The sequence below is a fragment of the Triticum aestivum genome, chromosome 1A (genome assembly GCF_018294505.1).
Source record: "Triticum aestivum cultivar Chinese Spring chromosome 1A, IWGSC CS RefSeq v2.1, whole genome shotgun sequence".
Taxonomy (NCBI): Eukaryota; Viridiplantae; Streptophyta; class Magnoliopsida; order Poales; family Poaceae; genus Triticum; species Triticum aestivum.
The window spans coordinates 151942806-151960583 of record NC_057794.1 but is presented as its reverse complement, the minus strand read 5'-3'; the positions used below and the strand labels follow the sequence as shown (position 1 = coordinate 151960583).

The following is a 17778-nucleotide window of genomic DNA, read 5'->3' as shown; positions in this document are numbered from 1 at the left end:
TAAAATTTCACGATGAAATACGTTGAATTGCAAGCTGCACAAAAAAATTCATGGACTTCAAGAGTAAACAGTGCATGTCATAAAAAGCCACATATTTGTTTTCCTTTTTTGTAGCTCTCATTTTAACATATTTGATCATGAAAATTTACACACATGTACATTACATCTCTGATATATGTGTATTTTTCAGAGTTTTCTAAAACATAAAAGTATATTTTTCAAATTGTTCAAAATTTAGGCTCCATGAGCCCAAGTTCCATTTAGCATTTTTCGCAAATATGTAGATTCCAAGTCATATATGTTTAAATTGTAAGATGTAGAGATTTAGTTCTCATAGTTCGTGCCATTTGTAATCAAATTATAGATACAAAATATTCTATGATTGGATGATCTATACTATACAAAATCCATGTGAAACATATGCATCACTTTTGTCTTATAATTATCTCATATTGTAGTTTTGGGTAGAAAATAGAATGAATAGACAAGTATTGCAGAGAGAATCAGGCTTTATGAAAGCGATGTCATAGCCTTGAACCAAAATAAAAATCGGTAAACAAAAATGAATGCCGATTCTTCTAGAAAAAAACTTGGAAGAATCATAGTACAGACTACATAGTAGTCTAGAATAAATGGAAAATGCCTATTTTTATGCAAGTTGTGCATTGTAAATAACAAAGCAAAAATAGATGACAATAAGAGAAAAGTTGAATTATAGCATGGATGAGTCTGGAACAAAAGAGTTCATTGTTTTGATATTTGTGCACATTGTATAGTGGAGTATATACCATCCACTCCCTTGGAATAATCCAATGTAGTCAATATTCAAGCACTGCTCGGATTCACCACCTCTCTACAGTTGGATTGGATTTATCCAACTATCAATATTCGAAGATATTCTTATAGTGTATAGTGGTATGGCATTGTTTTGAGGTTGGTGCATATTGTGCATTGTACTTGAGCCCAAGCACAGAAACTTCTAGGTAGCACACATGGAAATAATCCAGTGTAGCCAAGAGGATATCCTACGGCCAGGACTGCTCGGATTTGCCACCATTGGATCATGTTTATCCAACAGTCAATATGCAAAGCTATTCGTATTGCATAGTGGTATCAACATAGAACATCTAGCAATGAGTTTTTCCTCAAGAAACTTCAGCCTCACCAAAACACAAACACGTTATCATTGTCATCAAAATGGAATAGCACTATGACAATCAAGAGCACAGTATTAAGCACAAAATCTATAAGTAAACCAATAAAATCCTCCATCCAGCAATGGCTCAATGCTGTCAGGTACCTTAAGTACCTAAGCAACGAGCATAATTACAACCATCACAAGATGGGGCCAGACAACTGGAATCAGATGGCACCAACTATAAATAACCCTGATCATACTGTCAGGTGCCCAACCAACAGGACATAGCAACATATCACAGTGGTGTATGTACATCGGTGAACATCAACTATAAATAAGTATCCCCACTTGTGAATATACCTGAACCTAACGCGGACGTTGTTTGCACGATCAATTGGTGGTATGCACTCAAATACCCCGCTGGTCTTGTGGTATCTTCTGCACGTGTCCTCCGGCAGCAAGAGGCTACAAAAAGATTGCCGTCCAAACAAGATCGGTGATACATACAACAATATAACTCCAGGCGATAATGAATCCAATTTCCCCATAAGGGAGACATTGGCATCCACACAATAGCCCATTCATGGGTCAATAACGTATCAGTATAATATTCTACTCTTCCTCCTCCACTTCAGGCGGTAATGTTGGGCTTTTTGAGCACAAAGTTGTGTTGTGCAGCTCCTTTATTTTCTCAATGGGGTTACAAGAGCCTGCAAATAAATAAGGAATGCTTTAACCATGTGTTGGAGTGTCAAGAATGGACTCGAGCCACAAAAGAAGGCATGAGGTGCGTCAATCAAAGACATTTTGCATTGTACAATCAGACCTTGATCTATACCGATAGGCTTGAGATATGAAGAACATTATAACGAAACTGAATAACGAATACATCTAGGTACAATTACATATAGAAATGAGAGATGGTAGCATAATTAGCAGTATGGTCATTCTCTCCTTCAGACGTTATGACTAATATTTTAGACAAGTAGTTCACCAAGGACATACCTGAACATATCTTGCTGTCCCATACAGCAATGGAGCTGGGAGTGCATGTGGAATCACACATTGCACGGTTGTCTTCATGATTTACATTCATGGCAAGCATCCATGAGCCAATAGTAACATCCTCATAATCAAACATCCTTAAACTGGGAAATGCATATAGTAAATCAACGACTATGTAAACATTTAAAACATAACAGTGTGGGAAAAAGATAACAGCCGATCAAGAAGATGTATTCAACTAAGGGAGCAACTACGGGGAGGGTGACATCTGAGAAGTGATCAGGCATTCCCACATGACACGTGTCATGTGAAGGGCAACCCCTTGTCTTACCTATGGTTTTTCTTGGTTTTTTGTCTCTGCGGTTTAACTGCTGTATAGCTGGATTTTTTTTCCTTGGGTCTTTTACTTGAAAGCAACATTCGGAGTAGAGCGTGCTAACGGATAACACAAATTCACGATTTCTACTTTTGTATAGATAATGAATGGGAGACATAGGTTAAAATGCACATTCGTCGAAGGCAACATTCAGCATAGCAACCGCCATCGGTTGCACTAGCTCATAGCACCTTTGGCGCAGAATCATGACGCCCCTGACTCAAAAAGAAGATCACTAGAAATATGAATATATTTCCACCAAAGCATATCAAAACGGGGTCTAGCTTTAAAGATCTACATGAGAGATAGTGGAAACATCCATTACTAGATGCTCAGTTCAAACATTGTTTTGTTTGTATTTTTGCTTCTGAACATAAAAGCATAAGAAAAAATTGGACGGCCTCCCCAAACAAACTAACCGTGCCCTCCATGCTCGCTATGTATCGTTGTTTTCTAGGTTCTGATGGTAGAATGGCATGCCGGAGACTTGGAGTGTAGGCTGACAGTTTTCCGACCACTAGGAGCCATTTTCCACCCTTATGTATATACTCTTTTTAGCAGCATGCCACATCTGCCTGAAATGGTGGATGTGCCGTTCACAATTCCCTGCTTGCAAGTTGCAACTCTCATACCATAGTGTCAATTATCTTGCCTCTGTGCGCCCCTTGGTTTTCCCCTGGAAGGGTCCCACCTTAAATATCTCTCTTATGTTCATGATTTTCTTTTTTCAGATCCACTCTCCACAACAGAACTAACTTGCGCAATAGGCTTCCCTAAAAAAAACTTGCATAATGGGCTTGAAGCCTGGAATGCTTCATTGGAAATCAAAACCATAATTTAGTATCGATTATTGGCGTTAACATACCAGTAGAGGATCAATAAGGTTAAGCTTATGCCAAGTGTAAAAAGGGTCATGCTTATGTCCTTCAGTTGGTTCTTAACGTACAATACCAGATGGTAAGATTAATAATCTACTTGCCACCATGGCTAATAATAAACCGATACAATCACATTAGCAAGTATAAAGGCTATCACTGGGAGTTACTGCTTCTCCACGCATAAATTATCTTATATGTTTTCTCATTGTGAAGTACTAAAACAGAAAGCATGAGGCCGAACTTCTATTATCACTGACAACTACTCCCTCTGTCCGGAAAAGGTTGTCCTTCAAATGGACGTATCTAGCATCAAAATATTTACTTTTAATGTACAAATTATGCCATTAGATTTGTCATTTGAAAGACAAGCTTGGGACAAGCTTTTCCGGACGGAGGGAGTAATTAGCAAAGAAACTACTCAGATTCTTTTAATGTACAAATTATGCCATTAGATTTGTCATGAAAAATTATTTCAAAATATTTACTGACATATCCATATAAAAAGCAACAATGGAAGTTGTATCTTGGAGACTATCCATATCTAAAGTATCATATATTTTGGAACAGAGGGCGTAGGTTGGCTGTGTTCGTACTTGGTGGGTTCCTCACCACCACCGTACCAGATCATTAATGATGGATATGCACATGCGATTTGGAGAACCTTCTGTGCAAAATGGAGTTATCTGAGCACATGTGCATGCATGCCATCTATGATATGATTATCTGCAGCTTGCTGATCACATTCAAACTGGTATGCAGTTTTAAAAATTAGGAGCAATTATTTGTGCATGATGAATACGTCGCCAAACATAATGTTAGCTATAACCAACTGTATTTTATGCATGATGGACTTCATATGGTTGATGTTATAAGGCCGTTCTGGTGTTTTGGCGGAAGACTGTTGGCCACTTGAGGTCAGGGTCTCTCCTGTTGAGAGTGCAAAACTTACCCTCCTATTCTCGCCTGAGGAGGTTGGTCGGGCGATTGCGCAGATGAAGGCTAGTTCAGCATCTAGGCCGGATGGCCTGCCGGTTGCTTTCTTCCAAAGGTTATGGGTGCAGCTTCAGCCGGTGATTATGCCGATGTTCCATGAATTCTATATTGGGACATCAGACATGTCCCGCCTGAACTTTGGTGTCGTTACCGTAATCCCCAAAATAGTTGGGGCAACGGATATCCAAAACTTCAGGCTAATTACAGTGATTAATGTGCTACAACGGATTGTCTCTAAGGTGTGTGCGACGCAGTTTGCCCCGCTGGTGGAACGCCTCTCTCACCCCTGCTAGTCCGCCTTTCTGAAGTGGCGTCGTATTCATGGGGGAATTCTAACTCTTCATGAAATCATTCATGAGGTGAAGGTACAGTGCCAGAAAAGTGTATTCCTTAAGTTGGACTTCCAAAAGGCATATGACCCCCTTGACTGGTCTTTCCTTCGCTTAGTTCTTGAGCAAATGGGCCCGATGGCCGTTGGTGTTCCTGGATCATGCAGTTGATCAGAGCGGTAGCACCGCAATTAATATTAATAGGCAGGTTGGCCCCTACTTTAGGTCTTCTCATGGGGTGAGGCAGGGGGATCCTATCTCCCCTCTCCTCTTCAACCTGGCAGTTGACGCCCTTGTGGCCATCCTGGATAAGGCTAGGATGGCCGGCCACATCTCCAGTGTGGTTGCGCATATTGTCCATGGAGGTGGTGTTACTCACCTCCATTATGCGAATGACACCATGATCATGGTTGAGGGTCGGAAATTGATATTATTAACCTCGAGTTCCTATCCTCTGCTTTGAGGCCATGTCGGGACTTCAGATCAATTTCGATAAGAGTGAGGTTGTGGTATTAGGGTACTCTGTCAACGATCAGCAGCGGATTGCGGACAACCTTAATTGCAAGTTGTCCTCCTTCCCCATTGCGTAATTGAGGATGCCGCTATCTGATTCGAGGGTCCCCCTCTGGGAATTTGACCCACTTATGGGTCGTGTTGTGTCTAGGTCTGCACCATTGTGCGGTAGATTTACTTCCAAAGGGAGTAAATCCATGCTTATCGACTCGTGCCTTTCTAGTCTCCCCATGTATATGATGGGGCTATATATTTTGCCTGCAGGGGTGCATAGCTCCTTTGGTAAGAATCTATCGCGCTTCTTCTGGCAGGCGACTGATGGACGTCACAAATACCATATGGTCAAGTGGGCTGATATTTGCTTGCCCAAGGACCTAGGGGTTCTAGTTATTCTTGTGTCCCGTCGCATCAACATGGCCCTTTTGTTGAGATGGGTTTGGAGGATCCTCAGAGAGGATGGGGCCTGTGGCTGCAGCTTATTAAAGCAAAGTATTTGCAGGACCGCCCACTTCTTGCGTGTGATCATAGGGAGGGATCTCAGTTCTAGAAGTCGATTAAGTCCATCAAGAATGAGATTCGTCTTGGGCTCTCTATCTCCATAGGCAATGGAGATGGGACCCTCTTCTGGCTGGACCCTTGGGTGGGTGGATCTCCACTCTGCAATGATTTCCCTGCCTTGTTTGCTATCTGTGCAGATCCGATGTTGTTGGTGTCCTTGGCCGCTCACAATGGGATTTGGAACGTCTTGTTCCGTCGCACATTCGGCCCAAGGAAACCATTGCTTGGGCCAGCCTTCGGGTAGCCCTTCCGTCGATGCTTCCGGATTATCCGGACGTCATATCTTGGTGCCTGACCCCTTAGGGGTTCTTCTCTGTTGGCTCAGCATACCACGCCTTGTGCCGGTGACCAATTCTTGCATGGACCACACCTTTGTGGAAAGTGCCCCTTCCTCTGAAGATCAAGATCTTCGTGTGACAGCTTTTGCGGGATCGCCTCCCATCGGGGACGGAGGTGATCAAGCGGAATGGGCTTGGCGATGGATTACATCCTCTTTGTGGTGTCCCCAGACTAGGACCCACATCTTCTTCGCCTGGTTAGCTGCTTGATTCTTTTGGTGCTTTGTTCGTGAGGCTCTGGGGCCTAACTGAGAGGCCCTAACCTGGCAGGGTTTCTCGAAAACTCGCGCCAACCAGACAGATAGAAGGAGACGCCTCTTCTGGTTAGTGTTCGCAGCGATGACCTGGACCCTCTAGAAGATGTTTAACAAGATGGTTATTGAGAGGGTCTTCTTACGGCAGGCCACAGACTATTCAAATTCTTGGCCTTTTTGCAGCACTGGCACCCGCTCTCTAGGCACCAGGATCAGGACCAGCTTGGCAGCATGATGGACGCAATGACTGGCAGCTCGTCGTCTTGCCCCGACTCATAGCGACTGATCTATCGGCCACTTGGTGGCTTTTTTCCTCTTATTTTATTACGGCATGTTTGTGTTGTTGCCCCAACAAACGTATTTTCACTTTTCTCGCACTTGTGCTTGTTGTATGGACTTGGTGGTTGCTTTATCTATAAAGCGGGGCAAAAGCTTGTTTTGATAAATTTAACATGTTTGACTGAGTGCAAATTGTGAGTTCTCATTGCAACACAAGTGACCTAATCATGGGAAGCTTACATTTTGGTAGTTTAGTATTGTGCCATTGTTTATTTTAGATCTACTGCAACACGCTAGAACTAGGTTAGAAACATAAAGAATTCATCACTAAACAACTATGTAAGATGATAATATGTGCAAGAAACATCTGTTAACTCCTTGCCTCCTTGGTAGTGTATATTATGTTCAGAGTGACGCGAGCTATCATACGCTTTCACTCTACGGGCCGGAAAAAAAAGATAAACAACTAACCTATCATTGTTTGTAGTAGCTATAGCTCCCACCACTTCTGAAGAAAGAGCATACAGTGAACCAGATGCATGCATGAAGTACTCATTACCTAATAATCCATATGAACTTTCATACCTGTCATGAAATAATAACATAATCAATGAACAAGATAGTTCAAAACCTTCATAGCTGAAATAACAATAGATGCCATGGATACTAGTATGACTTACATGGAAAACTAATTGGACTTGCATTGAAAACCAATTGCTTTTTCAGAAAAATTGACATATATGCAAATATGAATTTCGATGTTAGAACCAATTCAAGTTTCCACTAACCATTTCATATTCGGATCACTGACAACCGGTCCCTTCTTCATGCAACCAATATAAGTCCGGTGATGAAGTCGGTCCTTTGCAAGGAGAGCAGCAAGTCTATCTGGCGCAGAAATGTGACATAATTACATATCACAGATCTAACTATCTAAACAATAGTTTTGATACATTGTAAATCACAAAATTTACCTGGGCGCAGATAGATAGTATCATCAGCTTTGACGTAAAATTCTGCGTGGAACATGTCATAAGCTGCTTTGAAATATGCTAACCTATCACATGAGCAATCAGTAGGTAAGATTTACAATATGCAAGTTCACAGGTAGAAATACAAGATTACAGAGTGTACAGAGCTTACATCTTCTCTGGGGGCTTTGTACCCTCATCAGCATCAATAAACAAAAAGTCATGATACATGTCTACCTCTTTCTGAAGATCTGCCATTTTTTCTTTGTCCTTCGTCCTTCCAATGACAAACCTAAAAGATAAACCAAATCCATGTTCCAAACTGCAGGAGCAGTGGAGGGCCAGTGAGCATAAAAATGATTCAATGTATTCTTTACTATTAAAGCGTTAAAAGTAGGGGAACTGCAACCATGTAACCGATGAATGGATTTAATTAGAGATGACATGTTTCCATTTATAGGTAATAGTTACAGTGTGCTCAAACTAAAGTAACTAACCATTTTAGATAAAAAGATCATATCAGATAAGCTAGAAACGTTATTATAGTAAAATTGGTGCTCTCAAAGTGATGAGAACACCCCAAATGAAATGCCTCCATCCAAAATGATGATTGAGGACATCCATAATGACATGCCTCCAACTCAAGTAGGGCCAATGACGATGGCATGTGCCAAACAACTCGAGCAATAGGTGAGTCTTCTCATACTTGAATCTCCCGCTAATCTACATATGAATTGGATGCTATTTGGTACATCAACTTTGTCTATCCTTAGGTTTGAGAAGCTAAACACGGACAACAAAGAAGCTGAACAGGGAAGACATGCCCCCAGGCATGTCCTGGGTCTGGGTGTGCAGCAAGGTATCAGACAAACCAAAACGAATTTCAGCTGCCCAAGTGGCTTTTATAATGGGCGAAACACTTTGCACAATAGCTAGGGCTGAAGTAGAGAGTACAATTAAGAGGAGACAGCCTTTTTTGTAGTCAGACTTGTTTTAGGAAGAAACTAGTTGAGCTTTGCTCTCCTATCCTAGGGTTTTGACCATCCCCTCCACCTTAGTTCTTGCATTTCCTTGTGTTTGTAAGAATTGAAGAGTCTCTTCCGGTGGAAATCGAGATGTCCATCAACTGTTTTGTTGGTTGAGTTCACTGTCAAAGGCTATCACATTGGTGTGTGTTCTTGACATTTGGTTCATCAGGCAAAGCAAGTTATCCTTTCCTAGCGTGAAGATCAGGCCAAATCCGGGGGCCTTCCCCATCACGAAGAAACATGCTGAGCCCTATCAGAACAGATTACGGTTAATATTAAATTATATGTCCACCAATAGTATACATCCCTTTCTAGTAATGCATGTCAGTCAATACAATTATACAACAATTCAAGTATAGTTTCAAGAGAAGTAAATAGCCATACTTAATGAAAGCACTTTCTAAAATATGGAAGTTCTTTATCATGATAAAACCTCATATATATCCACAAGCAGACGACAAAGAAACATGGCAAATAAATCCTGCTAACCAAGACGCCAACACAGTTTTACATTTAAAGCGCCGAAAATGAAGTTTGTTAACTGGTGTATTTTACAATTTTGTATCAGGTCACCTTGCTTTTTAATGTTTATTACATCGCTTGGTCACAAAGCAATCGATTGCATCTGAATTCACTTGATAAGAGGAAAACAATTTGTAGGAACCAGGTCCCCGCTGGCTTTAGAATACAGCAATATGGGAATTAACGGGTTGTCCAAAGTAAAGGACCAGCTAGTGGATAGCTGGGCTGATTATGAATATGAGGCCACATAATTGGTGACCCAGCTTTTTCCCTTTCGAGAATCAGTGGCATTTGCAGGTTGGTGACTGCTTACTTCAATCGGTGGGTCTTTTTTACTCTTCGTGTACAATTGTATAAATTTCAGGGAAGTTCTAATATGTTCCAGTTCATAATGTGTGTGCATATTAAAAAAAAGATATGCTCAGATATGGGGCGTAAATTTGAAATTCCACTTATAGCTTGTGAACATTCTGCTACACAAATCAAATGATGGAACTGCAGATTGGTATTGCATCAGAGTTTTCAAGTCTCACCTCATTTGGTCACACGGAATGTAGGTCAAGTTACCAATAATTCACAAAAGTGTCATGTAGTCGACGTTCACATGACACCACTAAGGGAATAACAGCATACATACTATCAAAATATCGAACACATATCAAGTTCACATGATTACTTGCAACATGATTTCTCCCGTGACCTCAAGAACAAAAGTAAGTACTCACAAGTGATAAACATGCTCAAGATCAGAGGGGTATTAAATAGCATAATGAATCTGAACATATAATCTTCCACCAAATAAACCATATAGTAATCAACTACAAGATGTAATCAACACTACTAGTCACCCACAAGCACCAATCTATAGTTCTGGTAACAAGAGTGAACACAAGAGATGAACTAGGGTTTGACATGAGATGGTGTTGTTGAACATGTTGATGGAGATTGTCCTCCCCAAGATGGGATAGTTGTTGGTGATGATGATGACGATGAATTCCCCCTCCGGGAGGGAACTTCCCCCGGCGGAATTGCTCTGCCGGAGAGCAAAAGTGCTCCTTCCCAAGTTCCGCCTCGAGATGGCGGCGCTCCGTCCCAAAAGTTCCCCTCTTATTTTTTATAGGTCAAAATGACTTATATACCAAAAGATGGGCACTAAAGGTGGGCCTGGGTGAGCACAACCCACCAGTGCGCGCCTGGGCTCCCTGGAGCGCCCAGGTGGGTTGTGCCCACATGGTGGGCCCCCTCTGGTACTTATTTGATCCAATATTCTTTATATATTCCATAACAATTCTCCGTAAAGTTTTAGCTTGTTTGGATTTGTGTAGAATGGGTAGCCTAACGTAGCTTTTCCAGGTCCAGATTTCCAGCTGCCGGAATTCTCCATCTTTGTGTGTACCTTGCCAATTATGAGAGAAAAGGCATTAGAATTACTCCAAAAAGCATTATTATACATAAAACATCATAAAACAATAGGAAAAGATATTGCAAAATGGACGTATCAGGCCTCTGGTGCAAGTACGGTGCAGAGGGCCTCTGCCCACTCCTGGCGAGGAATGGGGGTACTGACAGGACGTGTACCCAGCTGCGACGCCATGTCGACAGCAGCCAAGCGCCGACGGATCCGCTCTTGCTGTGTGGCACCCCGCGCCTCTCGCTCTATGGCGCTCCAACGGTCTCATCGTGCGGCGAGCCGCAGCCTATCGGCGCAGACGCGCCTAGCTTGCTCTGCGGCGCGCCATCAATCATGTTGTGCGGATAGCTGCAGCCTCTCCGCGTTGACATGCCTATCTTGATCCACGGCGCTGAAGCGCCATGCGCCAAGGGTCTGCTCAACCCTGGTGATGACGCGCATCACGACATCGTCCATCACGTTGTCGGGGAGCACCTCGGCCTCGATGGGTTGTGGCGCCTGATCGTTTTCCTCATCGGCGAGGTTGATGACAGAGGCGCGCTTTGGTGGGTTGGCATGCTTGGAAAAGGTGGGTGTGCTATAGGTTGCGCTTGTTGCCTCCGTGCGTCGCGCACCGCCAAGGTGTATGCGTAGTATCGCTGGGTGGAGGGAAACGGTGGCGTGTTCATAAAATGCCATCAATTAATGGAGACTTAGAATAGAAGGAACATTGAGCTAGCATAAGAAGTAGATGATGATCAGATGACCGTTTATCCTAGTTAATTATGCATGTAATAGTTTATTTTGGTGTGTGGAAATGTCATGTGTGTACTAGACACCTATGTAATTAGATCTTTGCCGCGTATTTCACACATCTTGTTTATATGAAACATTTCTGTTCTCTTGGCTCAACACAAACAGTTTATCGGAATGAACTGTATGCCCTCGTTTGCACACACCTTGATCTGGTTGAACCGTTTCTATTGTGTTCCCTAATCGAAAACAGTTCATCTGAGTGAACCGTATGCCGTATATCGCACACACCTTGATCTGGCTGACCGTTTCTGTTGTGTTGCCTAATCACAAATAGGTCATCCGAGTGAACCGTAAGCTGTATATGGCACACGCCTTCATCTGGCTGCCCGTTTCTTTTGTTCTGCCACATCACAAATAGTTAATTGAACTGAACCGTATGCCCTGCATCGCACACGCAACTAAAATCTAAACCGTGTTTGATGTATCCGTCATCGCAAATGTTTTGCACCTTTTTTGACGGGTTTTTTACACCGTCGTTTGCGATTAATGCATCGCACACAGTTTCGTCAAAGGGTCTCTGATCGTAATCTCGCGCTAGCAGTAACCTGCAGTAGTGTGAAGCCCTAGCAAGCATCCACAACTACAAGGAATTTATTAATGTAAAACCTAACCATATAAAAAGGGCAGTGGTAACATCGCATTTTTTATTAAATTTGGATGTTAATAGAATCATTCAATGCATATCATATTTCTTTGCATTTTGGAGTTTTTAAAATATTCAAATAATATTTTTCCACTCGAGAAAAACAAATGAGAGGGGATAAGATGACTTCCTCAAACTTATAAAAGAGTGGGAAATTTTATTTTGAATATTATTTGAAGTTTTGGAGTTTATTGGTATTTATTTTATTTGCAAAAAAGTGCATTAATTGCATTAGGAAAATATTTTTAAAAATGTTATGTGCTTAAGTTAATGTTCATTAGGCTCTAAATATTGTATAGTTATTTTAGAAACTAATTTGGTGTTTTTATTAATTCATTTGAATTATTTAGGGACACTTTAGTATTTGGTTTTAGAAAAAAGGAACGCACGCACGCACACACACACACACTCACCCGCCTGGACCGAAACCAGTTCGGCCTAGGGACGCGCGCGCTCAGCCAGCCGAACCAGGCCAGCCAGGCCTCCGGCCGAAACGGCCGAAGGCCCAGCCCCGCGCCCGATTAGCCTAGGCGCCGGTCGCCCGCACCCGACACCCCTCGCTCGCTACCGCCGCCGCCACTGACCGGTGGGACCCCGCTTCCCCAGCTCGTCCCCAACCTCCCGCACCGCACGGGATATACATCCGTGTCGTGCCGCCCCGCAACCACCGGCGAAGCCCCTCAGATAGGTCTTATCCACGGCACCCGCACACCCTCCCCTCACCTATAAATGCCCCTGGCTCCCCTCTGTCGATCCTACCCGTTCGCATCTCGCCGGAGCCGCGCAACTCGCCGGAGCATTTCGTTGCCCGTAGACCACGCCGGCCCTCCCTTTTCTGTAATTTTTCTTAGCTCGCCAAGGCGCATCCGTTTGACATGATATTTGCCCCTGGGTCCCGTCAGAGCCGCCGCACCATCGACGCCAGAACTGCCGGAGCACCGAGCCCCACCGTCTTCGCCTCACCCCGTCCCGACACTGCCGACGAACGCCGACACCACCTTCGCGACGCCCTCGACGCGCCGCACCTCCCCGTCGACGAGGACCACCGTAGCCGCCGCCCCCTCCGTCACCGACGCCACGCCGCCGTTTTCATCGTCGTCGGCCACCACCACCACCATCCACTGTGAGCCACCGCCCCACCCTCCCCCGTTCGATCTACCATGGATGGCCTAGATTAGATTAGGTTCGTTTTTTATTTTGCAAAGAGGTGTGCGGTTCCCTTAGACCGTGCGATTTTATTTAAATCGAGCGTCGGTTTTTCTTTAGTTAGCCGTCGACGTTGTTTTTCTTATTTAGTGATCGTTCACCAAATAAGTCCCGCAGCGGACGCTACTCAGCCACCCGCAAGCCGCCACATGGCCAAGGGCCTGCTCGCAGTTTTAGTTTATTTTCTGTTTCACTGTTTAGTCCCTGTGATTAGCATATTAGTCCGTGAACTTCGAGTAGCCACAACTTTTTAACCGTAGATTTAAACTCGATGAAACCAACGGCAAATTCTTCATCATGTTTAGATCTATCCAGTGGTATCCTTTTTGTAAACTTTTGTCCGATTCAAATTTGAACTTATTCAAATTCGAATTCAAACTTCAAATGGCCATATCTCCCAAACCATAGCTCCGATTAAGTTGATTATTTTTGCACTTTGACACCGTAGCCAAACCTTATCACCTGGACCTTTGTCATAATAATTTTCACGCACTGGAATATGCCCATTAATATATTTTTTTACTAGTAGGCATAGTATGCACTATAGTTCGCATCACTTTTTGAACCAAAGGCCTATGTTGCTTTGCACTTAGAATATTTTCATGCTAGTTAAGTGTGTTGTTCGTTCATTTGGTTATTCCGAGACATTTTGCTTTGCATGTTTCTTCTTGTTTCTCAGAAATGTTTGCTTATGTTTGTTTATCTTCTTTGCGATAGATTGCCCGAAGTGCAAAGCAGAATATTATCAGTCTTTAGAATTCAACCAGTGGTACCAAGGCAAGTTGCATCTTGACCATGTTTCATTACCTATGTTATTATTATCCACTTAGTTCTTTGTGGTTGGACTGCATTGTAGGAATTGATGTCGTATGACTATGCTTTACACACAGTAGTTCATTGAGGCAGGTCTGAACCTTACAACATTTTCGCCATCGTTTTACATTATGTTGCTTCGCTAAGTAGACGTGGATTGGGAGTGATCATTGTAAAGTATGAGTGACAATGTAGTAAATAGGACCTAAGATAATTAATGAACTACCTAGGCGGAAACTTGTTGGAATGGTGGCGAAGTACAGTGGGGCACACATGGGAAATCCATGGTGGTGCACCACTAGTGGACCGTCCGCTCAAGCTCAAAGAGATCAATCGTATTCTCATGTCTAGAAGCTTACGTGTGCAGCCACAAGCCAATATGGGCTCTGGCTTAGTTGAGTAGTTAGTGTGACCCCTTCCGAGATGGGCTAGCAAATGTGGAATGTTGTAGGTGTACCGGCCTATCCGTGGGTTAAGGGGGGGGGGACATTTTCAAAAGACTATGTCTCGATCTTCGATCATGGAGGTGGTCGAGTCTTGTGGGGAAAAGTGTGCAACCTCTATAGAGTGTCAACCTAATCGATTAGTCGTGTCCCCGGTTACGGACAACTTGAGCATCTAGTAGTGGAAATACCGGGAGATCTCCTCACCTTTAATTAAACAGTTGGGTTTTAAATGAAACTTGGGAACAGATGGTGCGCCATGATGTCTACTACACAACCTTCTTCTTGTAGACGTTGTTGGGCCTCCAAGTGCATAGGTTTGTAGGATAGTAGCAAATTTCCCTCAAGTGGATGACCTAAGGTTTATCAATCCGTAGGAGGCGTAGGATGAATATGGTCTCTCTCAAGCAACCCTGCAACCAAATAACAAAGAGTCTCTTGTGTCCCCAGCACACCCAATACAATGGTAAATTATATAGGTGCACTAGTTCGGCGAAGAGATGGTGATACAAGTGCAATATGGATAGTAGATAATAGTTTTTGTAATCTGAAATAATAAAAACAACAAGGTAGCAAGTGATAAATGTGAGCGTAAACGGTATTGCCATGCGTTGAAACAAGGCCTAGGGTTCATACTTTCGCTAGTGTAAGTCCTCTCAACAATACTAACATAATTGGATCATAAAACTATCCCTCAACATGCAACAAAGAGTCACTCCAAAGTCACTAATAGCGGAGAACGAACGAAGAGATTATGGTAGGGTACAAAACCACCTCAAAGTTATTCTTTCCAATCAATCCGTTGGGCTATTCCTATAAGTGTCACAAACAGCCCTAGAGTTCGTACTAGAATAACACCTTAAGATACAAATCAACCAAAACCCTAATGTCACCTAGATACTCCAATGTCACCTCAAGTATCCGTGGGTATGATTATACGATATGCATCACACAATCTCAGATTCATCTATTCAACCAACACAAAGGACCTCGAGAGTGCCCCAAAGTTCTACCGGAGAATCACGATGAAAACGTGTGCCAACCCCTATGCATAGGTTCATGGGCGGAACCCGCAAGTTGGTCACCAAAACATACATCAAGTGGCACGTGGTATCCCATTGTCACCACAGATATCCACGGCAAGACATACATCAAGTGTTCTCAAGTCTTTAAAGACTCAATCCGATAAGATTACTTCAAAGGGGAAACTCGATTCATTACAAGAGAGAAGAGGGGGGAAGAAACATCATAGGATCCAAATATAATAGCAAAGCTCACGATACATCAAGATCATATCATCTCAAGAACACGAGAGAGAGAGAGATCAAACACATAGCTACTGGTACATACCCTCAGCCCCGAGGGAGAACTACTCCCTCCTCGTCATGGAGAGCATCGGGATGATGAGGATGGCCACCGGTGAAGGTTCCCCCCTCCGGCAGGGTGCCGGAACAGGGTCCCGATTGGTTTTTGGTGGCTACGGAGGCTTCTGGCGGCGGAACTCCCGATCTATTATGCGTTCTGGAAGTTTTAGGTCACGTAGGTATATATGGATGCAGGAGGTACATCAGGGGAGCCACGAGGGTCCCACGAGACAGGGGCGCGCCCTAGGGGGGTGCCCCCCACCCTCGTGAGCACCTCGTTCCTTCCTTGACGTGGGGTCCAAGTCCATCAGGTGTGTTTCCTTCCAAAAATAACTTCTCCAGTTGATTTCGTTCCGTTTCGACTCCGTCTGATATCCCTTTTCTTCAAAACACTGAAATAGGCATAAAACAGCAAATCTGGGTTGGGCCTCCGGTTAATAGGTTAGTCCCAAAAGTAATATAAAAGTGGATAATAAAGCCCAATATTGCCCAAAATAGTAGATAATATAGCATGGAACAATCAAAAATTATAGATACGTTGGAGACGTATCAAGCATCCCCAAGCTTAATTCCTACTCGTCCTCGAGTAGGTAAATGATAAAAAGATAATTTTTGATGTGGAATGCTAGTTGGCATAATTTCAATGTAATTCTTCTTAATTGTGGCGTGAATATTCAGATCTGAAAGATTCAAGAGAAAAGTTCATATTGACATAAAAATAATAATACTTCAAGCATACTAACAAAGCAATCATGTCTTCTCAAAATAACATGGCCAAAGAAAGATATCCCTACAAAATCATATAGTCTGGCTATGCTCCATCTTCACCACACAAAATATTTAAATCATGCACAACCCCGATGACAAGCCAAGCAATTGTTTCATACTTTTGATGTTCTCAAACTTTTTCAATCTTCACGCAATACATGAGCGTGAGCCATGGACATAGCACTATAGGTGGAATAGAATGGTGGTTGTGGAGAAGACAAAAAGGAGAAGATAGTATCACATCAACTAGGTGTATCAACGGGCTATGGAGATGCCCATCAATAGATATCAATGTGAGTGAGTAGGGATTGCCATGCAACGGATGCACTAGAGCTATAAATGTATGAAAGCTCAACAAAAGAAACTAGTGGGTGTGCATCCAACTCGCTTGCCCACGAAGACCTAGGGCATTTTGAGGAAGCCCATCATTGAAATATACAAGCCAAGTTCTATAATGTAAAATTCCCACTAGTATATGAAAGTGACAACATATGAGACTCTCTATATGAAGAACATTGTGCTACTTTGAAGCACAATATATGAGACTCGCTATATCATGGTGCTACTTTGAAGCACAAGTGTGGTAAAAGGATAGTAGCATTGTCCCTTTTTATTTATTTTTTATTTATTTTATTTGGCCTTTCTTTTTTTCTTTTTTGGCCTTTCTTTTTTTGGGACAATGCTCTATTGAATGATGATCATCACACTTCTATTTATTTAGTGAAACTTGGAAATACCGGAGTGGTTGCCATGTTATTGGTGGTGAATGTCCTAGTCTTGGGTCGATGACGATGGCGAAGGCCTGGAGCGGGTCGACCAAATCCCATATGGAGTTGATGTTGACATCCGAAGAGTTGACGAGCGTCTCCAAGGCGGTAGCGATGGAGCGAGGGTCCTGGATGACTTTCAGTGGGGCGGAGCTTCCCACGGTGGGGTGGCCTTCGGCTCCCATGCCTAAGGTAGTCTCGGCATGGGTGCCGAGGCTGAGGATGACCTGCGAGAATTTTGGAGCGGTGATCCCTTCTACGGGGGCGGCAACATCGAGGGCCTCCTCCGGGCACACTTCCTCGACCACCACGTCGAGGGTGACGTCGCTGAGTTCTTTGGGCTCCCCTCTCCTGCCACGTCCTTCTTCTTGGATCTTCTAGTTGAG

The 17778-nt window shown here is 43.2% G+C and overlaps 1 protein-coding gene across 1 annotated transcript; it reads right to left on the bottom strand.

The window, feature by feature from the left end:
• Positions 1-1231: 1231 nt before the first annotated feature.
• Positions 1232-7983, bottom strand: LOC123041870 (probable beta-1,3-galactosyltransferase 12). The gene is made up of 6 exons (XM_044464425.1): positions 7805-7983; positions 7636-7718; positions 7450-7549; positions 7133-7246; positions 2144-2286; positions 1232-1848 (listed from the first exon to the last, which is right to left on the bottom strand). Exons 1-6 carry the CDS (start codon positions 7888-7890, stop codon positions 1751-1753), a joined length of 624 nt encoding a protein of 207 aa, XP_044320360.1. The 5' UTR covers positions 7891-7983; the 3' UTR covers positions 1232-1750.
• Positions 7984-17778: the final 9795 nt, after the last annotated feature.